The sequence below is a fragment of the Pyxicephalus adspersus genome, chromosome 2 (genome assembly GCF_032062135.1).
Source record: "Pyxicephalus adspersus chromosome 2, UCB_Pads_2.0, whole genome shotgun sequence".
Lineage (NCBI taxonomy): Eukaryota > Metazoa > Chordata > Amphibia > Anura > Pyxicephalidae > Pyxicephalus > Pyxicephalus adspersus.
Window position 1 is genome coordinate 48516496 of NC_092859.1, and position 24618 is coordinate 48541113.

Genomic DNA, 24618 nt, shown 5'->3' on the forward strand with positions numbered 1-24618 from the left:
ATATATATATATATATATATATATATATATATATAGATATAGATATATAAATATATCTATATATATATTATATAAAACTGTTGATGTACCACCATCACTTGAAAACGCATGGAGACATTTCAACCAAACTATCCCTACATATGACTGAGTGCATCAGTCATCTTTGTACAGTGCTGTGCTATATGTCAGAGCTATATTTCGATGTATGTATGTGTGTATGTCATCACTAGGAAATGCATGGAGACATTTCAACCAAACTTGCTAGACATATGACTCAGACTCATGTGAGTGCACTGCTGATCTCTGTACATTGCTCTGGTATATGTCAGAGCTATATTTGGATGTATGTTTGTATGTATGTGTTATATAAATAGATGTGTGTATGTGATCACTAGGAAACGCATAGAGACATTTTAACCAAACTTGCTATGTTCCACCATCACTCAGAAACGCATCAAGACATTTAAACCAAACTTCTACACATATGACTCAGACTCATGTGAGTGCACTGCTGATCTTTGTACATCGCTGTGGCATATGTCAGAGGTATATTTGCATGTATGTGTGTATGTATTGCTCAGTGACAGTGTGCCTTTTGCCTACATAATTTTTTTTGGACTCCTTTACAGATTTCTGGCCTGTAATAATGCCTGACTACAGGCAATGAGAGAAAGAACTACTACATCTAGAGCTTCAAAGACAGTACAACAGCATGAGGCCTGACTACAGGATAAGAGAGATAGAGCTACTACATCTAGAGATTCAGAGACAGTACAACAGCATTACACCCGACTACAGGAAATGAGAGAAAGAGCTACTACATCTAGAGCTTTAGAGACAGTACAACAGTGTGACAGCCGACTACAAGAAATGAGAGAAAGAGCTACTACATCTAGAGATTCAGAGACAGTCCAACAGCGTGGGACCCGAGTATAGGAAATAAGAGAAAGAGCTACTACATCTAGGGGTTCAGCGACAGTACAACAGCGTGACACCCGACTGCAGGAAATGAGAGATAGAGCTACTACATCTAGAGCTTTAGAGTCAGCACAACAGCGTGAGACCCAAGTACAGAAAATGAGAGAAAGAGCTACTACATCTAGAGCTTCAGAGATAGTACAACAGTGTGAGACCCGACTACAGGAAATGAGAGAAAGAGCTGCTACATTTAGAGCTTCAGAGACAGTACAACAGCATGAGACCCGACTACAGGAAATGAGAGAAAGAGCTACTACATCTAGAGCTTCAGAGACAGTACAACAGCATGAGACCCGACTACAGGAAATGAGAGATGGAGCTACTAAATCTAGAGCTTTAGAGACAGTAAAACAGCGTGAGACCCGAGTACAGAAAATGAGAGAAAGAGCTACTACATCTAGAGCTTCAGAGACAGTACAACAGCATGAGGCCCGACTACAGGAAATGAGAGAAAGAGCTACTACATCTAGAGCTTCAGAGACAGTCCAACAGTGTGGGAACCCGAGTACAGGAAATGAGAGAAAGAGCCAGACGATCATGGACTGCAAAACATTTTAGCTTAGCATTGGAAGGATTCCACTATGATCCACATATAGACTTCTCGCAGCAAGCAAGTGTTACCATCAGAAAATAACCAAATAGAAATGGTTTGTAGTTACTGTCAAGCGGAGAAGTTTAAATCTGAGTCTCCTGGTATTTCCTGCAAAAAAGGGAAAGTCAAACTCTGCCAACTTGAAACACCACCACAAGAACTTTGGAATTACACATCAACAAATACCTCAGAGTCAAAGCATTTTCTTAATAACATCAGAAAATACAATGCATGTTTTCAAATGACTTAATTCAGCGCCACATCAGTTGTTCAACACCCTGAATTTCCATCCACATTCACGGTGCAAGGGCAAATTTACCATAAACCGTGATCGTTACTTCTGATGCCAGATCACCCACCAAAATTTCTACAACTATATTTTATTGAAAATGAACTAATAGAAACTGACCAGAGGTGCACCTACATCTCAGGAACAAAATTTCAGATTGTCTTAAAGTTACAAAGGATGTTTCATGAGCACAATGTTCTTATTAAAACAGCATTGGAACATATGCCATTCATTTAGGTTAATTTGATTTATTGGTATTTTAATTGTATATTGTACTTATACTTTTAAAACTGTAAAAAAAACATTTCTTTGATTTAACACTATAGCTTTATTTGATTCCTTTTCCTGTATAATATAAGATTGCAAAAAATAAATACCTGGGCAACACCGTAAAATCAACTAATATATATATATATATATATATATATATATATATATACACATACACACACAGTTTATTAATAATAATAATAATAATAATAATAATACTGACAAATTTACAGCTTATGAAGATAGGGGTACAGTTTTAATAACACCATGGTGATTCTAGGGTTACTGCACTAAACTATGTATTAAACACACAAAACAGCAGAACACTAATAAGAAAACCTAAAATTGCATGCTACCTTTTGATGTATGAAAAACCTCATAAATGTTTGGAGTTCTTTGGTAGAAAGTGTTTTTCTAAAATTTTATGGTGTTAATTTTATGGGACTGATTTAATAAAACTCTCCAGTGCTGGAGAGAATACCTTTTCATTAGTGAAGCTGGGTGATTCAGCAAACCTAGAATGGAGTTCCTAAAAGTCATTTGCTATTTGTTATAAAATGTATTGAATCCAGGACCAGATTTATTTCAGATTTGAAAGTGTATCCTCTCCAGCCTTGAAGAACTTAAATAAGTCAGACCCTATACCTAAATTTCTTTTGTTAGCATTTTCAGTGCAGGAATTTACAATTCTTGGGTTAAAAACTATTAATTAACATGAGCTGTTTCAGATCAAATGTGCTGATACATATGAAAAAATGCATATGCTGCAGTTTTGGTCATTTGACCTTATTTTTTCATTTAAGATAGAAAAGTTTCCCGGTACTCCTGTACTCCTGGTAAGTCAGCATAATAAACTTAATAAACATGATTCAAATGCATGAATAAAAGCAGAGGACAATTGAAAATGTATGGGAAAATCACCCACCAAGGTGTCAAGGTGACCCTTATTAGCATACTTCTTGCTTGAAGCTGTATAGACAACTGCAGCTGGATATAAATAGCAATGGGGTAAGCAAGCTTACCTAGACTTGCCATAAGTATGTGTATATCTTGAATGTCTCCCCGTGAACCCAGCAGAATAAGGCAATAGGATAGCATGTAACAATGCAGTATTGCTCATTTCAGTTTTGCCCAATTACATCTGTGTGGCCTAGTACATGGACACATTTAGCCTGATTTTTTAAAGCTCTTTAGGACTGGGGGAATAGACTATTGTGTGAGACCTAGGTGAACCAGAAAATCTGGAATGGATCTCGTCAAGAATTGAAAACATTTGACAAAAAATAGAAAATAATTTTAAGAAATCCATTGCAAGTTTGCTAAATCACCCAGGTTCACCTATGATAGTCTATCTGCTCCAGTCCTTGAGAGCTTTACCAAATCAGTGTTATGTGGTTTGAACTTAGACAGCCTATTTATTTAAATAAACAGCCAACGCTTCAAATTATAACGTTTTAGTAGGTAAGTAGGGTCTCATTTCTATATTCATTCTATAATGTGATACATCTACTTTAACAAAGCTGAACTGCCAACGATACATACATCTTGGTTATCTATTTTCATTTTATTTTATTCTGCACTTGCCAGAGATAAGTTTATAGTTTTAGTGTTGGTATTTTAACCTACACTAAATGAAAAAGTATTCTCCCACCAGGGATCTCAGTTAGAGGATTGCAATTACACACAAAACACTTTAAGATAGTACTATCAGGAATAAGGAAGAACCATAAAAACTGTCTTGTAATTTGCATACAACACACAAAACAGGCTATATATACTTCAAATAAACATCAGCATTACTCATGTTCTTTCATTTACCAGTTAAGATACTTTTTGCACTTTAAGAACAACAGTAGTAATTACCCTGTTTACATACTTTTGGAGTGAATAAATGTTTGTTTTCAGACATACTTTTACTTTGGATTATCAAAATAGTATTTAACAGAGCTAGTTAAATGATCTTTATTTTACCATGTAATTTAAGTTAAAAGAATCAGTAATGTGAAATAGAAACTGCCTAATAATTGCATTTTAATAATCTAATAAATGCTTTTATAAAATGTATATGCTTTGCTTAAATGTTAACAATTCCTAATCATTATTTATTTTGTAAAGTGAGAAAGTATCATGTTTATTAGGCTCTGATCAACTTTCAAATAGGGATCACATATAGTGCTTCATTCCTCTCTAGATGCTGTTTCTGATACTGTAAAAATGTATTTTGTTCAAAATGTTTATGGTTGCATTGACTCTGGAAAGATTTGTCCTATGAGTAGATAGGAAATGTAGATGTTACTGTATTTCTTAATTGTCACACTTGTTGCCATCTGTTTGAGTGCCCCCCTAACAATAGGAGTGGATATTGGGTACAGCAGTGGTAGGATCAATAGTTTTTTTTTCTTTTATTATATTATTATATATTTTTTTTAATAAAGTTGTCAAGAAAATATAAAAATGCTATATAGTGCACTCTGTGGGACTCGATAGGAAAGATATAGCTGGATTGGAGGTGTAGTTGACGTGTAGTGTAGGGGTTGAAATGGGTTAATCAGTAAAAGCAAACTCCCCCTGACATTTGCCTCCCTTGCAGGCAGATAACGAGAACCCAGTGAATGTCCCATTGTGGTTGATCTACTAAATGAGTAAAGTTTGTTGACTTATCAAAGTGAATTACCCCTTTGCGATGGGATATATCACTTAGCCTAGTGAATGAGGGGAAGCTCTTCTGACTTTCCTCATCCAATTTTATGCAATTTTTTGTAGTGTTTAAATATTCAAATATCTGAATTTGATTTGCTATTAGCCTACAATAATTTTCTGTACAGCAATAAGCAGGTGAGGCCAGCATGAGTAGATGTATGAACACAAAAATGAGTATTTAGAAGGGGAAGTAGGCAAAAGTTCATCCGTTCCTTCTTCACGGTCCAATCACAGGCTGGAGTACAGATGTGGTCAAGCTGTTTTGCCTATAGCAGGAAAGAAAAAACAGATTACCAACATATGTTGTCTGGGAGTGGTGTGTATATCTGAAGTCTGGATTTACAATTATACACTCCTTTGACAGATAAAATAGCTCCTTCACCCCTTCCCGTCTAGGGAATCAGTAAATTGATTGGAGTTTAGCTACAATACAAATATTAACTATATAGAAATGTGATGAAAAATTAAAGTAACTATCCTGATAAAGTTTTAGTTTCAATTATATTTATTTATTTTATAAAATACAAACAAGTAAAATATAATAAAAGAAACAATCTGTACTATTAGATAAGAAAGTGTAAAGGGAAACAGAAGAAAGAGAGGGAAAAAAGAAACAAAAAGTCATGTCAGGTAATTTAATTTCATAATAATGTATACCTGGTTAAAGTGAAAGAATTTCCATTGGTACAGTTGGGAGTAAGTACTGAAATAAGGGGTCCAAAATACACAAAAAATTGAATATGTGTCTGCAAGGTAAAATTTTAATTCATAAAAAAGAAATGTACCTGTTGATTAACCACAAAGCTTACTGATTGTTTTTGTCAGGCATGCACAATAGTTTGCTTCACAGCTAGCATTATAAAAATACAAAGCTTAATTTGATATTTATCAAGACTACATGGTTTAGGATGTAACAATGCAAACCATGAATCTCTAGGTGAACAAACTCCAAACAAAATTTGAAATAAATTGAATATCTTTGCCCAAAATCTAGTTAGAAGTCTGAAAGGGCGCCATATATGGAGAAAATCTCTTGGAATCTCTAAAACAATGTCTGGAACATGTAGGATGTATGTGTGCTAATCGCATGGGTATCAAATGCTATTTAGTAAGTACCTTAAAAGCTGAATCCAAAGAAAGAACATTTAGTGCTATAAGATCATATTTGACGCCAGTCCTCCTGTAACTTCTTGACCCAAAGATTTCTTTCCAATGAGAAATAGAATAATGCTCACATGAGTTAGACAATCAATATGAATATATACTAGAAATGAGTTTAGGGAATAATGATGTACGAAGACAAACATGCTCAAATAAGGTTAAAGTTCAATTTACTCAATAAATCTCTAACTCGAAGGAGAGGAAAAACCCATTGTTTTAAATTTTCTTAAGAGATGATGAGTGTTTTTCCCGACTGACAGACCAATTAGGCATAAAAATATCCTGTAATAAATCCAACATTGTATTATATTTATAAGGAGTCCACCAATCAAAGGCTTCAGGAGATCCTGGAGGAAAAAGGGAGTTGTGTAAAGCAGGGAGTAAAGGTAAATGTGGAAAAATTATTCAGGAAAAATACTTAAGACTTTTCCATTTGCGTCAATTATAAGAAAGGAAAGGACTTAATATTGTTTTGTGTTTTTTGGTGGTAACCAGGGGATAGCAGAAATTGTTAAAGGTGTACAATATTCTGACTCCAATGAAACACATAGTGGAAGAGAATCATCAGTGAATATAGCAGTGATAGAAGCAATATTAACTGCAAAGTAGTACTTCTGTAGGTTTGGAACTCCTGGACCCCCTTGACCTCTTGTGAGTGAACATTGTTCACCTAGAATTTTCATTATTCCAAATAAAGGAGCTGACTATTTTCTGAAAATATCAAAACACAGATGAAGAGACAGGGAATGAGAGTGTATCCTGATAAAGTTTCCTAGAAAAAGTTTCCTAAGAAATAGTTATATCTGCTTTTTAGCAACCTAATAAAATAAATGATGTTGCTTCAATGCCAATTAGTGGTGTCTTACATTCATCACAATGTAGTTTCTGGCTGGTTAGTATTAATGCAAGCAAAAGGGTCCTGCATTTTGCCTCATTAAATGAAGTAAATGAGAACAACTCTTAGCCTGATGTTGCAATGGACTCAATGTGTAACAACAATGAACTACAGCTTGTGGTTCTTAATGATTCATTTTCTGATTATTAAGTCTTAACCATCATGACACATAGGCATAATTGACAGGAATGTGTAATTGATGCACTTTTTAATCATCTTATATCTTTCTACTTAGGGTTAATGATTCTAGTTTACTGTGGGATTAGTTCAATGGGAAAAATTAATGAATCCATTTTTTCATGTTAATTGCATGAACCACTCAGACTATAAACAGTATTTATTGGCTAATTTCCAGTGGCTGCAATATTTGTATAACCAGTGTAACACAAAAATAAATTGCTTTTAATTCTAATCTGAATTTACACTTTTATGTTTACAATACAAATACATATATGGCTTTTTGTACACATATCAGGAGCAAGGGCCATTCTGTATCAGCGAGAACCCGTGGCTTGTCCAGATTTCCTAACAGGTCCCTGCTAATTCTTTGCCAAAACTAGCTGTGGATGTCTTCCTTTTAATCTCCCATAATGCCTTATTCGATTATTGTCAATGCTCTCCAAGCGTGTACTGTCCCTTCAAACATCTAATTCCCTGAGCTGAAACAAGTCAGTTGAGTCTTAACCGTGATACGGAAATCAAAGAGCAAAAAAGGGGGAGAAATCTTCCATCTGCACCTAATACTTTTCTATTTCTCTTCTGCATTTTAACTGGATTATTAGGAAAAAGCAGGAAGAAAGACGTATGACATCTAAAACTTAACACGGGTGATTGGGTATTTAGATTTCACTGGTCATTCTAACTGCACAGAGGCATGGCTTGGATGATCTTCTGGTTATGCTACATCAATTTAAGGTGAGTAAGTAATATCAACAAATAAAAATAAATTATTTTGGTATTAGATCTACATTGTTAATAAATAATACTTGCTGTGTTATAATATTATGTGTCAGTTAACTGTATAACATGTAATACATACATAATACTGTATCATGTATTTTTATGCTAAAATTGTCTACCATTAAATACAATGTAAAAAGTTCAAAACAGTTGTTTTCTAATGTTGTAGGGCAAGTCCAGGTCTTGGAGGGTATACAGTTTATGACAATTTGTACTCTGAAAATATAACACGCATCCTGGATAGGCTACTAGATGGTTATGACAACAGACTCCGTCCAGGCTTTGGAGGTAATTTATGTGAACAAGAAAACTTGCAATCAAACTACTTAAAATATTACACAGCAGTGCTTAGTTTCACCATTTTTTTATAACTTATATACAGTACTTATTTTTATTTGTATGGTTTTACAATGTAGTACAATTCTATCTTAAAATCATTAATATAATTTCTTAAAATGTCCATCAGGTCCTGTAACTGAAGTCAAAACTGATATCTACGTAACTAGCTTTGGTCCAGTTTCAGATGTTGAAATGGTAAGAGTTAATTGGCTGATTTTACCTATATGTTCTGTTTTCATTTTTATTTTGCTGTGTGTCTTACATTATATTATATCAGTGCAGTGTACAGGCAAAGTGATTAACACAGATTACTTTGTATAATCTTCTTGTCAATACATAGTATGTCACAGAAGGTACTAGTGTCCTATATACATACCTAATAGTTCTTTCTACAAATATGTCTTTAAAACTGTGAGGATGCTAATGTCATTTGATGCTTTAAAGGTGGTAAACTATATAATATATAATTTACCACCTGTAAAGCATCAATTATAAATTAAGTGTTATTATGTATTATTTATAGTTGTATTTACACACAATAAAAAATGTTTTGAGACATTAACATGAATGCAATTAAAATGATTGAACTTTTTAAAAGAAACATGTAAATATGGAGGCTCCTATCAAAAGTCTTAAAACTACTCTTTGAATGGCTGATCCTCTGATTTGACATGTTTTGAGCCTCTTCCAATTAAGTAGAATTTAGTACATTATCTGTATAATCATACAAGATTAGTAACCCAATGTACTGAATGCTCTAGTGACAGCCAGGCATCTAGCATTTTCACCAAATACCAGCCTCCATATTTCTCATAGTATGAGGAAAATAGGGCAATGCTAATATGAACATAGATAACCAAGTGTATTCATACCATTTAAAATGAATTTTAATTTGCTTTTAGCTAAAGGTCTGAAGTATGTACGCACTTAGCTATTTTGACCAGGGAACCAATCAAACTCAATCTATAACAAGCCTTAGCCATTGATGCAAAACAGTTTGAGGATTAGCCTTAGAACTTACAATCTATTGGTAACAAACGGTATAAACCCTGACATAGGAATATTAATTTATCCTTAAAGCCTACATCCTAAATATCTGAAGGATATCACTTGAACTCTTTGCTTTCTTCACTATTGATCTAGGACATGGCAGGCACCTTAAATGAAACCTAGACTGCTTCTTTTACAGTACATTTTATCAAACCCAATACAAATTTAATAAAATACATTGGGATTAATTCAATAAAAATGGAGAAAGGAAATGCACAGAAAATTGGAGATATTATCAATAGTGAGTGTGACAATCATAGTTCTTGTTAAAACAGATAAAACCTGATTTTTTGCGTTTGGCAACTATATTATTTTTGTGATAGTTGCTATGATGGATCAGTACCAATCACATCAAAGATTAAATACCATAATTTTTGCTTGCATGTAATTAAGTGGTTGGATTCAGCTAAGTAATGAGAAGTAAGCTAAATTATCCCTTTCATTGTTAAAATTCCTTTTGCATATGAGACACTAGTATTCCTGTGTATACACTGGTTATATTCCAACATTACTTTCAGACACGTATGATAACATAAGCATACTTTTGTTAGTGTAAAAACAAGGCCAGCCTTAAAAAGTAAACGCAACGTAATATAATTCAAGCTGTGATTGTGATTTATTCAGTAAAAGTAATATAAAGTTTTTATGTATTTTAGATCATTTTAGACACAAGTTCTAATCAGGAGGAGAATTAAATATTTACTCCTTATAGCATCAGTCCTACTAAGCTTTTGCATGTGTTTTTAATCATGCTTTTTTCATGCTCAGAATCTTGCGAGTATATGATTTATATTTGGTGGGAAAACCTGTACTTTGCTTGAACAGTGAGTCATCCTTATGTACTCTTGCAATTAATCTATTTAACTGCAGAAATAATTAAAGCGACTATTTTTATTGAGAAGGTAAAAACCTGTCATTCCTAGCCTAGTTGATCAGCTGTGTCTGACTTAAGTACTTTTTGAATCACAGACTCAGAACTAGCATACTAAGAGACTGCATGTCAGAAACTCTTATTGGTATACTTATTCTAGTTTGGTCACTTAGTCAGCTTTGAAATCAAAGCATCATAAAAGCAGCCAAGGAACTAGCATTTTTTATAGAATAATTCAGTACTTGAATCCCTAATGATTCTTTCATGATAGAGTCCTTTTAAACCAGAAAAATAAAAGGCAGCTGTTTATTAATGTATGGATTGGGTCATGTTGAGGGCCTGTATGATAATTTTCATAGACAGTGTTTTCATTTTCCGATATGAAAAATTTTCGAGTCTATGTGTATATTTCTTTTTAGCTTAGTGAATAAGGAGAAGCTGTGCTAATTTCAAGCTTTCAAAATTTTTTTATTCCCATTTTTACTATGACTGCCTATTCTTTACACAGTGAATTTTCACATAGCTTCTGCATATTCAGTAAGCTTAAAATTAATTTTGCAAAAAAAACAGTATCTTACTCATTTAGTAAACAGACCCTCTTGTGTTCCAGTAATTAATTCTAGACTAAGCTAATCATGTAGTTTGATCATATACTTATTACATGGAGTATTAAACTACTGTTGAATCCTGCAGGTGGGCCAAATAAAAATAATGATACAGCAGCTCACAATATGTGTGAATACTGAGATACGATTTAAGTGGAACTTTAAAGTCCAGACTGTGGATTGGTCTCTCAATATTGAATAATAAATACTAAGCTGATTACTTGACTTTCTGCTTCAAGAAACATTACTGGTATATTTCAGTTCTGCATTTACAATGACTTGAAATCTATTTACACTATGAGCTAATCACTGTGAGACTTAACAAATGGTTGTGTAAAGACATAATCCCTGGAATGATTACTTGTTGCCAGGACATACAAGGCTTCACTATACTCCTTACAAATATAATGTTACTGTCACTAAAACATAACTGTGCAGCAGGAGAAAAATACAGGTCAGTGTTTCCCAACTAGGGTTCTGCCGGAGGTGCTAGGGGTTCCTTAAATAATTAACAATGTGTGCCTTTCAGACCAGTTTATTGGGTACCAATGTTCTTTTTGGCTATCTGTAAGGGTAACAATCTCTCCAACGTCCAATGTAAGAGATATTCTTTCCACTGACCACGACACTAATATACTGTGAGCTCTGCAATTATAGTAGGTGTTCCTTGAGGACCTGAAACTTATTTCAAGGGTTCACCCATGGTAAAAAGATCGAGAAACACTGATGAGGGTTGATGTTAGCGATTTGCCTGTCTGGTTGTCACACTAACTGGCTATACCAGCTTTCTGTCACTCTGTACAGGTCAGTTTGGAGTTCACTTGCTACATATTTGTCTTGGGTAATGACCTTTACGGTATATGCAGAAAAAGGACAGCCAGTCAAATAGCATTTTTAGATTGGACTGTAGTGCAAAAGCAGTTTATATGTCTCTCCCAGGACAGGCTTCCTTTAGAATGGTTGTTGGTAATGTTGGTGCTTTCATATCTAGAAAATAAGGTAATTAATGTGTTGCCAGACTTTCACTTAATATAACTTTATGGCAACAAATATTGGGTAAAATTATGTAAAGTCACTTTTAACATGAAATGGTTGGGACCCACATTAGTTTTTTCCTGTCTGTGTCCTCTTGGGGAGATTTTCCTTCAGATCCAGAAAAGAAAATTAGTGTCAAAGTCCCCTGACCCACATTCTTCCAGTTATGCAGATCAGCTTCATTGTTCAGAGAGAGTTTGTGATTTCAGAAAAGTAGGTTATACGACCTGCTCTTCGCCACTGAGCAGAGAAAAGGCCATATAGCTTTACTGAATACCATGGCGAAGTTGTATATAGTAATATCCTCTATGATATAAATTAACCTTTTTAGAAAAAGTTTGCTCCATTCGTTTATGTTGCAACTCAAAACATTTTCTCATAACTTTCTTTACCAAAAGCAAAGGATACCAGGGCCTATAGTCAAAGTAAATTGCACAAACAGGAATACACACAGCAATTAAAGCTAAATAGAGGTTGTAATCTTTCCACATCTTATCCACAAAAAACTTAACTACATTTACAAACAAATCCCACAAGACAAGGTAACAGCACACTAGAAAGATTTTTTTTTTTACATTCAAGAGGAAATGACTGCAAATATTTATTACATACAAATTGCTAAACTTAAACATTAAAAAAAAAAGCAGTCAGGTTCTTCATTGTGATATCTTACCTGTCTGTTGCCAATTTTTTATCTAAACTCACTTCTCCTTCCTCTGTGAGATCTTTTCCTTTGGCAGTTTTCTTTCAGTTTTTGGCCATCCTACTTGGTTAGGCCAGATTGATGTAACGTTCATTCCTGGCATTCCGTATGGGCTCATACACTGAGCTGAGCATGCTGAACTTAGTGTACATTAGAAAAAGGTTGCAAATAGGTGGGTAGGTTTGTATCATTGCATTGTATAGTATAGTTTGAGTACTGTGAAACTACAATGTTTAATGTGAGTGACACTGTAAGCAAATGGTCACTTAACGTGTACAAAAAAACCATACTTGTTAAAAAAAGTACAAATACACATACTTTCCAGTACTTGCTTGTTAAAACACCGCCACATCCCTGCTCCCTGGGTACTACATGTATTTGGCCCAGAAGAATAGGGCTACTACACATTTCCTTTTCAGTAATTTCAATACCCAGTAAGTAGCAAAGAGGCGGCATTTTACGAATGGGCTACCTGAACAGAAATTAGATCATATATACGTTTTTGTTTATCAATATTGGTTTTAGATACAAGTGACCCTGCGCTGACAGGGTAACTTTAAGGTAAGCAACACATATAATTTACCTAATATTTGTAACCTCAGAACCTGCCACTCTCTGAATTGTATGGCTAATTGCATAAATGCATAATGCATAAATTGTATTTATAATTTTCTGATGCACCACATTTGGGTAAAATCTTCCTTTCCTCTGATTAGCCAGGTCTTCATCTTTTTATTATAATATTAAAGTTATGGGCATGCAACACTGAGTATACATTCTGAGTTAGGATGCCCCAATCTCCTTGTTCCTGAAGAAGCAGACTGCAAAATTCATCAATTATCAATCAAGTATCAAAGAGTCAAAATGCATACAATGTGGGTTTAAATGTAAATTGTTTAAATATTCTAATACATTATGGTTTTATATTTCTTAAAAATAAGGTGTGGTTATATTCGAATAAGGTCCCTTTAAAGTCCATCTCCCTATGGTCTGTCATTTGAAAAATAATAGGATGTGGCACGAGGTATCTTACACCCTCCCTATTAAAAAACAAAATTTGAGAGTGGCAGGTGGAAGGTTACAAATATTGGGTAGATATGCAATGGAGTGTAACAATGAGGTGAATCTCAAAGATGTTTAGGAAGGTTAAATAGTTCACACATACATATTTCAATTGTGTTTTTTTACATTTCTACATTAAATAATGAGTGCATTAGAGCAAAGGTCACATACCCCCCAAATTCAGTAAATATTCACAAAGAATTAGCAATCCTGCTAATATTACATTGACAATAATTTTTTACTCTTTTGGACTGGGCCCATACTTTTCTTTCTAAAGTATGACAAGCTAACTGACTACATGTGTTTCGTCCAATAGATCTGGCTTCTTATATTGGCACATTCACAAAATAATTTCAGAACTGAATCATGAACCTGGGAAGCTTTACAGATAGTGATAATCAAATCAGAATCACTGAAACCGAATGCATTTTTATTTGCTTGAATATTTTCATTTAGATCTGACTGATTGTAATTGTAATGCCCACTGAGCAAATTTAACGAAGAATCGAAAAGATTTTCAGGCTGCCACTTCACCAATATTTTTGCTCCTTTGCTTATTGGATCAATTCCTGTTTCCAAAACATCAGTAGTTTGGAACATTACAAAGCTAAGTCTTACTGAACTGGTTTGTTGTTATGTCCCTTCAGGAATCATACTTTTTTGAAACAACTGAAATTTGATTGGTTCCTATGAGTGAAATATAACTGTTCACTATTCTTACTAATGAGACCAATCACTCCTTCTTCATATGCTGCACCATTTTTGATCCAAAACGGAAGGCATGACTTTATGCAAACAAATAAGTAATCTAGTAGAAGTATAGAGTAGGTCACTGCACACACAATAGCCAATCATATGAACATACCGTGAATAATATCTCATAGACCAATAAGTGATGAGAATTTAATCATTTTTACAAATCTACACACACAGAATTAAAAGATGTCAGTAGCAAAGCGTTTCTTAATTTTACATTAAGTTTCAGATGACCTCAAATATTTGTAATGTCCCGCCACAGTTTTAAGAAAAATATTACTATGGCAGTAACGTAATTTCACATCATATTGTAATAGGAAAAAATAACTCATTTGCACAGAACTTAAACTTACACTAAATTAGCATTACAATTTTGTGCAAAAGACAAAATTTGATATTAATGCTCTCAATCCATTTCTTACATTTTTTATTATTCTAAGTATTATATATTTGCATGTAATTATTTTACAGGTTTTCAGGTAATTTGCCTCAGAACATTCAAGCTATTTTGTACTGCTTGATTAAGTTTTTGTTCAGCGAGCTGTTAAGTAAAAGCACATCTTTCCCCCTCCCCCTATAGTAGCTTTTTTAAGTAACTGCTTAATGGTAATAGGATTAAAATCATTAAGCAGTGACAGAAGTGTGGCTAACATGCTAGTTAAGTTGTCTATTAAATTATTTGGTCTGGTGTTTTGCCCTGAAACATTTAATGGTCTTAATTTTCCTACAGGAATACACCATGGATGTTTTTTTCCGGCAGACATGGGTTGATGAACGGCTAAAATTTGATGGTCCTACAGAAATTCTTAGGTTGAACAATTTAATGGTCAGTAAGATTTGGACACCGGACACTTTTTTCAGGAATGGGAAAAGGTCAATCTCTCATAATATGACAACTCCCAATAAACTTTTCAGGATAATGCAGAATGGAACAATCCTCTACACTATGAGGTGAGGGAGGGTATTACCCTGAATAATAAATGTGTTACAGAACACGGTTACAAATTTCCAAGTACATAAAACCCTTCACATTTTGTTTGACATTATCACATTCAATAAACTAAATCACCCTTAAATGTCATCATAGTCTATCATGACTTAAACTTTAGCTGACCTTGATAATTAGTGTAATACGCCAGAGCAAAAATAGGTCAGCTGGAATGGCTTTGGATATTGCTGACCTCTCAATTAATTTATATTTCAAAGAAGGGTGTTTGTGCTCTTTACAAGTCTAAATATTACTGATAGTTGGTTCAGACCTAATCACAGAGTACATACCACTAAAGAGGTCTCTTTCTTGCAATCTGAAATTGTATCTGATGCAGACAAATATGCACTGAAACATAATACTTAGGGTACTACAGTAAATATTTTCTTAAAATATTTGCTTATACATATAACTTGGCAAAATGTAGCTTTACTGTATAGTTTATTGTCTGCACAGCATAAAACAATGCAAAAACACAATAAAGGGTATACTGTAATATAATACCGCTGTATATTTTTCAGATTGACAATTAAAGCAGAATGTCCAATGAGGTTAATGAATTTTCCTATGGATGGCCATGCATGCCCCTTGAAGTTTGGCAGCTGTATGTAAAATGAATTACATTTTTCTTTTATAGAAGCATATTTTTATGTGCTATTTAGGCAAATTATTATTGACAGTAGTTGTTTTAATCAACTACACATGTGTTTATTGTAATGTTGAGGTTCAGAAATATAATAAATGCAGATTCAGCATGTTTTTTTTGGGGGGAATATTTAGTGATTTCTTTTCTGTCTTACAATTACAAACTCTTTGTTCTATAAATAGATTAACTTGCTTTTGGATTCCTTATCTATCCTAGTATGTATGCTCCAGTGACAAAAAGCAGAAGAGAATACTCCTTTTCAGTAATGCACTACAATTAAAGAATGAACTTGGCTGGGATGGGATGCTTTATGTAAAAAAAAAAAACAGCTGTGAACCTATGCCTGCAGTTCTAGAGGTGGCCATACATAGCCAGGATGGGTGTTCCAAATGTTCGAAAACTTCCTAACTTTCACAAACTTGTTCACTTTGCATAAATGCTTACAAAAGGTGCCAAATGGGAGCCAAGTTGCTAATTAAAACACTGGGCACAGTTCCCATAGTCTGGTGCATAGTGGGGCTGCACCAATATTACTGCTGATAACCATGATTCACTAATTATTTAACGAGGTAAACCACTCAGAACTTAAGCTGCGTACACACCTGCAATTTTTCTCGTTGGAAAGGATCTTTCACGATCCTTTCCAACGAGAAAAGACTGCACGATGCATGAACGATGCTGTACATACAGCACCGTTCATGCTCTATGGAGAGGGGAGGGGGAGAGCGACGGAGCGGCACCCTGCTGCGCGCTCTCCCCTTCCCTTTCATTAGGATCGGTCGTCGTCCATCGTCCATGGATCCACCAGGACGGTCGTCGGACAATGGACGACGACCGACTGTACACACGGCAGATTTTCGCCCGATAATTGGCCGATACCGATTATCAGGCGAGAAAAATTTGCCGTGTGTACGCAGCTTTAGCTGGTAAAATTTGCAAGCACCTAACACCTGAAACTACCAAAAAAGAGGGGTTGATTTAGGGTTGAAGCCTAGGGTGTTTATTTAGCAAATGAATGCTAATTTTCAAAGGATAATTCAATCAGCTTGGTGAATGTGGTGCAAATCTTGCAAAAAAATTGTTATTAATGCTGAAAATATTTTATTAAATCAATGAGAGCCTATAGTCTTATGCTCTTCCCAACCTCTTCCCAGAAGGTTAACATTGCACTGACATTTACCAAAACACCTAAAGCCAGCTGAAATTTACATTTATTTATACCATCGGCTTACTGTTGCTAGATGCAAAGGTCAAGTGTAGATATATGTATCTAGCTAGCTAGTTAAAGGGAAACTGTCAATAAAATAAAAAAATCACACATTTTTTTCTGTAGAGCCCCCATCTGTCTACATGTGGCCTTGCGCAGTCCTCTTCCTTTTTCTATTTCACCTGATCTTGCACTGCCTAGGCACTGAGCATGTGTGAGATCACAACTTTTTTTGTTCTTGGAAAAGCTTGGAAGGAGCAGTCCAAAGCCCTTTGTTTCCATTCAAAGACAGAAAGGGAGGGGCTTCCCCTTTTTTTAAACCGAAAAAATAAATTTATGAATATTTACTTTATTTAAAATAGATATATATAACCTTTTTTATATGAAGTAAAACTTTTGGTTATAGGTCCGCTTTAAGTACTTATTTTTAAAGCATATACAGACTACTTCTAAAAAGGAAAGAAAAAGAAAGGTAATCCAGACACAGAGGATGTCCACCATTATGCAATATCTGACAGTATTGCTGTCCCTGGCTCTCCCATTTTATTAGTTGGATTTTAGTTCTAATCATGATGGCTGAACTTCATCTGTGAAGTTTACCTAGCACCCTTTGCCTAAACACACCTACTCCTTCAACTATCAAAGCATTTTGAAGTAGTCCTCCTAAGATTTCATCCTAGTGTTTGCATCAGAGCTGAGGACTTTTTAAAGAAGGGTGCATTGATGTTTTTAGGAAGCCATATGCAACATTCTGCCATCCCCTCCCACCAGCTATAATCTGTCAGAATTGCACAGGAAAAATGTCACTAGATCTAAAACAACAAACAAACAAACTGATAATGTGGTTTAATGCTCTATAACCCAGCAGGGGCAGCTTGTTGTAAAAAATTGACTGTTATTTAGTGGTAAAGCTTTTTTTTAGAACATACCTGTCCCTTCCCTCTTCTCCAGCAGTGTAGACTTAGAAAGAGGTAATAGTAAAGCTATAGTAGAGATATTGTTTAACATTGATACCCTTTAATGCTCAATATTTTTCTCAATTCTGAATTCAAAATAATCAGATGCATACCCAAAAAGTGAAATTGTTTATACATGGAAGAAAGGACCTTTATACTCAGTTGAGGTACCAGAAGAATCTTCAAGTCTTCTCCAATATGATCTTGTTGGGCAAACAGTTTCCAGTGAAACAATGAAATCCAATACAGGTATACCACATTTTTTCTGTTATGTAGGCATTAATAAACAAAATAGTTTTTAAACCTGATGTTTAAAATGTATCTATCTGATTTAATTAATTGCAACAAATGTAATCTTTACATTATTTTTCCAACAAGGGATCTAATTTACTACAGATCAAATTTATTTTTTGCACCAAACACATCTATTTATTTTTAGCACTACAGAAAAGGTATATTGTGTAAAAATGTTACCATAGTATTTATGCCTTCTAATATTTCCACTAAGCACAATACATTGGAGTTATGTCATAGGTACATAGCACTCCTACACAACACATCTATAGTATAGTTGTGGTGACAAAGATCTCCACAGAGCCAACATGAAATTAATGGCATACATCTACGTTTCCCCAAATGGTGTACCATCACACTACTGATCACAGTGTTTCTTCCATAAGAATGTATTGCATGTATTACACATAAGAAAACATCAGCTTCTTCTGCTACTTAGAGCTATTGATTAATAGTGGGGGTTAAAGAGTTCTAAATGGAGTTGATTCTGACCTCAGTCCTAATTTTTCCTCGCAGTAGGTCGCCGGATGATAACTGTCATTGTCTGGTGGCCAGATTGGTTGAGGCATATTGTGCCTGTCATTACCAACTATATATAGTAGGGCTCAACCAAAGTCGGCTATCAACGTCAAACCAAATTGGGTAAACAATTACTTTTGGCCCAACACACTCATGTAGTTATATGGGAATGCTGATTATTCCTTCACTTAGTGAGTGCACCCTTTATGTTGATGGTACCGCCCCAGGGGACAGACTGGGCTAACAGGTTATTTGAGGAACAGCAAGAATGTAATTCTGCCGGAACATTAGCAGCAATGTTGAATACAGGAATAGGCAAGATACATTGATAAAGCAGGGAGTATTGCTTTACCAATTTTCTAAATCTGGCAGTAAACCTCCTTAATGAGGTCAGTGAATAGTATGGAAGATGAAAAGGCGTACAAACATAGTATAGGATACAGTGGTAGTTGTACAAGGTAGGCCTGATATCACTTTGGAAAAAAATGTGTTATGGAAACTATAACTAGTCAAAGGATATTAGTGCAACAGAGGGGACCCACTGTCTATCTATAGAATCGCTTCTATCTTCTCCTGTTTAGCCGTCATATTTCCTAAACCCTTTTTTAAGCACCCCATATTTTCAAACGCAAAAATGTAGATATTAGTTGGGATTTATATGTTTTTGCACTAAATGTGTATGTCTTTTTATGCTGCAATGGCAAATCTTTTTCTAAACTAATATGTACAACCGTTAAAGATACATTTACCTGACCAGTTTGTGTAGATCTAAATGTATGTTCTGATTTACTGTATATACTGCAAATATTAATGTTTTTTCTATTTAAATAGTTATTTGGTTCTTACACTAAGACCTTTGATTTTCTAACTTCATTGAATGCACTGAATCATTGTTATCACAATGGCAGTTATTGCCCAGAAACAGCACAGATTCACTAAGAAAAATGTAGCACTTAAATACAAAATCAAAGTGCTGAAACTCCAGAAGCAACGTGAACTTACAAACATCAAATAAAACATCCAGTAGAGGAAATTAAGAATTAAAAGATCTATTTTGATCTTTTTTGTCTGCCTTTCTAGAGAGAAATAGGGAACTGATCCATCCACAGAGTCCTGAGGCTGGGATATTGCGCCCCCAGCTTCCATAGATGTCATCCTTCTAATAAACCATTAAAAGCAAAATTTTAATTGGAGGCATTACTATACAGTTACACGATGATGCTTTACCCCCATTACCTTAGGGAAGAGAAGGAAGCTTTGCCAAGATTTACATAATTTATGAGCAAAATGCCATCTAATTGCCTTTGGAAATGTGTTTTATTTGGACTAAAGACGTCCAAGGCAATAACCAGAGCTAGATGAGAATACTCTGCAACATGTAACCATCTGGTTAGGGCTCTCAACCATCTCAAGTTAATAAAAACTGTGTAGGATGATAACAGGAAATGTATTGAAAGCTTTATGTAACCCAAATACCTAAAAATACAAAAACAGCTAACATGTTAATGTAAATGATAAATAAAATAATAAATAAAATTAATAAATAAATGATAAAAAGATAATAAATTATTATTAATTATAAAATAATTTGTATAATGTTTAGAAATTTTGATACACAATGCTGTTGTTTTTAATCTACTTCACATGGTCATTTGGAGACATTTTTAAGGTCCAAACTCAGTTGTTTTTCTAAAGTTAACTTAAATCATGATTATGATATACTGTTGTTGTAGATAAATTTGTAACATATGTTAATTAAGGATACTTCAACTCAATAAATAAACTAAATAAATACAAATATTAAACTTTATGGTTATAGAAGGACTTTAAAGTTTGGTAGGAAGCACACAAAGCCAACAGCAGGAGATAATTTATATCTCTTAGCTTGCAGTCTTATTGTAGAATCTCCTTCTGTTCCTAAGTAGTTATATCTATCAAAGAACATCTCAAAGACTTTACAGTGCCAAAGTAGGAAAATAAGTAACCTGGACTAAAGTAAAGCTGCTATTAAAGAAATATATGAGTGGAATTGCTAATGATGTTTAAAAATTGTTAGTTTTCTGGCCGCTGTGTCGATTGCCTTCATTACAGTAACAAAAAAAATGTTTGTTCCAGGTTTGCAACCCAATGTCTATTTATCCTGAGATAAATATCACCGTAATTCCCCTATCTAAAAAATATTCGGTTGTGATTCTTAACTATATGCTAGTACTTATCTTATCTTAAATTTAATTTATAAATTAGAGACTGATTTTAATTCATATTTGTCCAAGTAGCTATTAAATGTCTCTTCTATGTAGACATTTTTTTGCAATGACCTAACTTTCAATATCTTTCTTTAATACCTGTAATAAAATTCCAGTGTCATAATTATGGGTGAGCAGAATGAATTATTTCAGTTTTGCTGTAATTTCTACAGAAACCATGAAATATATAGTCATTTTTGAGCACAGCATAAACATCCAATAGGGAACATGTACCAAAGAAATTGTTTGAAAAACATACAGTACAAGGTGGATCATGATAATCTTACCATGTGGCTTCAAGGGCAACATTTCAAATACAAAAACTGTTTAAATAGCATGCTTGTGGTTACAGATCACAGGAATCAGACAGGTTTATTATTGCAGAAGGGACAGACATATGTGCAGGTCAGAGTACGATACCAGGATCTGCTGATTATCCTGGCTTTCAACTGAATAAACTTCTGCATATGTGCAGGAGCTACCTCACTCAAGCCCGGCCAGTCAAGGTGATTTTAGATCAGAACCAAGAAGAGAAGAAAAAAATAAGAAGGTGCACACGGAACAAAACCGGGTTCAGTTCTGCTTGAAGTCTGTTTGTGATACTGTATATATATATATATATATATATATATTTATGTACTGCAGTAAAAACTTGGATTTGATTTTATGAAAACTTGGTCATAATTAATGTTGGTCGAACATCTCACTATTTCATTCGACAGCTATTCGATCAAATAGTAAGAAATTCTCCGGGTGATCAAATACCGAATTCGAACACCATTGAAGTCAATGGTGCCAATTCGTGTTTTCTTAAGGGGCTTTTAAGGGCTGCAAGAGCACTCAGATTGCTCTTGACGTGGTAATCTTGACGTGACGTCACGTTGGAAACTGAACTGCATATTACCTCTGAAGTTCTACTCCGATCTCTGGGCACTGCAGGTGATGAATGGGGACTTTCCCCCATTCACCACCTGTAGTGTCCAATATTCTTAGATAGAGAAACTCTATCCAAGAGTACATAGTAGAAGCACAGCGTGGCAACAGCGATTGCTGTTGCAGCACTGTACTATATTCTATCCAAGAATATAGGGTACTACAGATAGTGAATGGGGACAAGTCCCCATTCATCACCTGTAGTTTTGGGACATTGTAGTGGAACTGCAGAGGTCTGCAGTTCAGTTTCCCACGTGACGTCACAATGGAACTGAACTGCAGATTACCTCTGCAGTTCCACTACGATCTCCTGGCACTATAGGTGATGAATGGAGACAAGTCCCCATTCATCACCTATAGTGCCTGGAGATCCTGCAATGACAGGAGGATTTCCACTGCTGCACAGCCACAGGAATCATAATGTCATTGTGGGAAAACCTGTAAAAAAAAGTTAGGTAAAAAAAACAGAAACTCTCAATAAATTACTTTTAAATTACTTTTTTTTAAACACATTTTTTTCCTCAAATTTTTACCGTCGAATCACATGTTACTGATATTTAATAGAAAGCATGTACATTAAAAATGTGCAAAAAATTCATGTTAATACAGAGTAGGTGTTTCACAGAAATTTATGTTTCTGCAGCAAAATCAATTTCACAAAAATGGCTAGTCATAATTTACAGTTTATCTTAACTTTAATCTTAGATAAGGCTCAAAAGCTCTTGTAGATGTTATGTCACGGATATAATTTGTGACAGTTTATGCAAATATTGATGGGATTCAATTTGAAGTGTACAAAGAGAGATAATACAAAGACTTGAATGATTATACTATTTATTAATAAGATAGATAGACAAAACAATGCAATACTGTAATAATAGTACTGACCCATAATCATTCTTAACCCTTACAGGATATGCTACATTTCTTTAGGATGACCTCATGTCTGGTATACATATACCAGTATATACTGACAAAGCATTATTGTTGGTGAGACATGATTGATATTAAATAAATTGTGCTAACCCAACAGTAGACCAGACAAGAAGACTTTCATTCCCACAATTTCAAAAAATATTTTCATCTTTTTCTCGAGATATCTTGAGCTATAGGCTGTAGATTTAGCAAAGTTAATGATCATATCAGTCATTTTGCTTTGTGAATACTGTGAAAGGCAAACTTTGCAGAAAGATAATTCACTACATTTGCGCTATGGATAACATTCCTCCTTTTATATTTTTACCATGTTTTAAAACCTCTACCTTTATTAAAATAAATCTAATGAAAATAGTGTCTATTTTATTTTAAGAGCATTTATGTGCTTTGAAAATATAGTAGGAAATTTGGCCGATCATAGTATATGTCTGCTGAAACATTCCTGATTTTTACTGGGAAACTTTTAAATTTACCTACTTGAGAATTTTTCTTACAGGTTTTATAAATCCTTTCAATTTGTGAACTACCCTATACTTTATTTTAGTCTTTAGATACCTTGAAGCAAAATGTTATATTAGGTGTATAATTATCATCAACCTGGAGATTATATACTCTTGGCTTTTGTATTTAAATGCCAGAAAGATCCACATTTACATTGTAGGCCATTCTCTCTGTACATTTTTCTTTTAATAATACTCTTCTTATACAACTAAATTGGAGGAGTAGCTGGAAATGCACTTGAATATAGAATATGGTTTCAGATTTTGCAACAGAAATTAGCTCCTACAAAGTATATGTCCTTGTGGAAATCTATGAACTGCTCTCTAGGTGATTCCATCATGTATAAATAAATTCACTCATGAACCTTCCTCATACCATTTTCAGGTTTGCAAAAAAAGAGATAATCATGTATTGTGGACTTGCCACATTGTAAGTTTGTTGTAGAATAATATTTATAATAAAATTCATACAACCCTACAATATCCTTTTTAAAAGGGTCCAGGTCAAACCTTGCTAAAGAAGAGATCATTAATTCTTAATTTAAATTTTTACATATGACCTAAATTCTCACAGAAACCAAACAGAGCATGTCAAAAGATTGGAAATGTGCTACTCACTGTACTAAAAGGGTAAATTAAAAAAATCACAATGATAGGATGCAGTATTGAACAATTGGTGTTCCTGTCCTCCTGCCTTTGAAAAATTGTGCGCCCCTATGGATTCAGTATTTTCAGCCTACTGAATCTTTAATGTTGACATATCATGATACGTCACACCTTCCCTTTTTTCTACGGGTAACCCCAGTGGATGCAAGTCCTTCTTTTCTCCTTACCTTTTCTATTCATCTATTATCCATCTCCATCTCAAGCCTAACATTGCTTGCACCTATCCCCGTCTTTTCTCATGCATTTTTCAATATGCATATTTAACTCAAATGTATCCTAATGTGTGTTTGAATTGTTAATTAGGTATATTTTATCTATATTTTATCTGCATAAATATGGAAATTATATCCTCTATCAATGCATATAGATATTCAATTAAAGAAGGTTCATGCACAAATAATAGCTAGTCATTCAAACAGTTTAATTAAGAAAACAAGGTAAGACAAAATACACAGCAATAT

The 24618-nt window shown here is 34.3% G+C and overlaps 1 protein-coding gene across 3 annotated transcripts in view; it reads left to right on the forward strand.

The window, feature by feature from the left end:
- The first annotated feature begins 7485 nt into the window (after positions 1–7485).
- The window catches only part of GABRA6 (gamma-aminobutyric acid type A receptor subunit alpha6), a 31533-nt gene continuing 14400 nt past the window's right edge, over positions 7486–24618 (forward strand). The window contains exons 1-6 of one of the 3 annotated variants that reach the window (XM_072400712.1): positions 7487–7800; positions 8015–8133; positions 8312–8379; positions 14997–15217; positions 15776–15858; positions 18169–18312. In XM_072400712.1, coding sequence (XP_072256813.1) covers positions 7760–7800; positions 8015–8133; positions 8312–8379; positions 14997–15217; positions 15776–15858; positions 18169–18312 — 676 coding nt within the window. In that variant the 5' untranslated portion in view covers positions 7487–7759. Of the gene's footprint in view, positions 7801–8014; positions 8134–8311; positions 8380–14996; positions 15218–15775; positions 15859–18168; positions 18313–24618 lie in introns of all 3 variants that reach the window. The other 2 variants (XM_072400713.1, XM_072400714.1) reach the window with 2 other exon arrangements.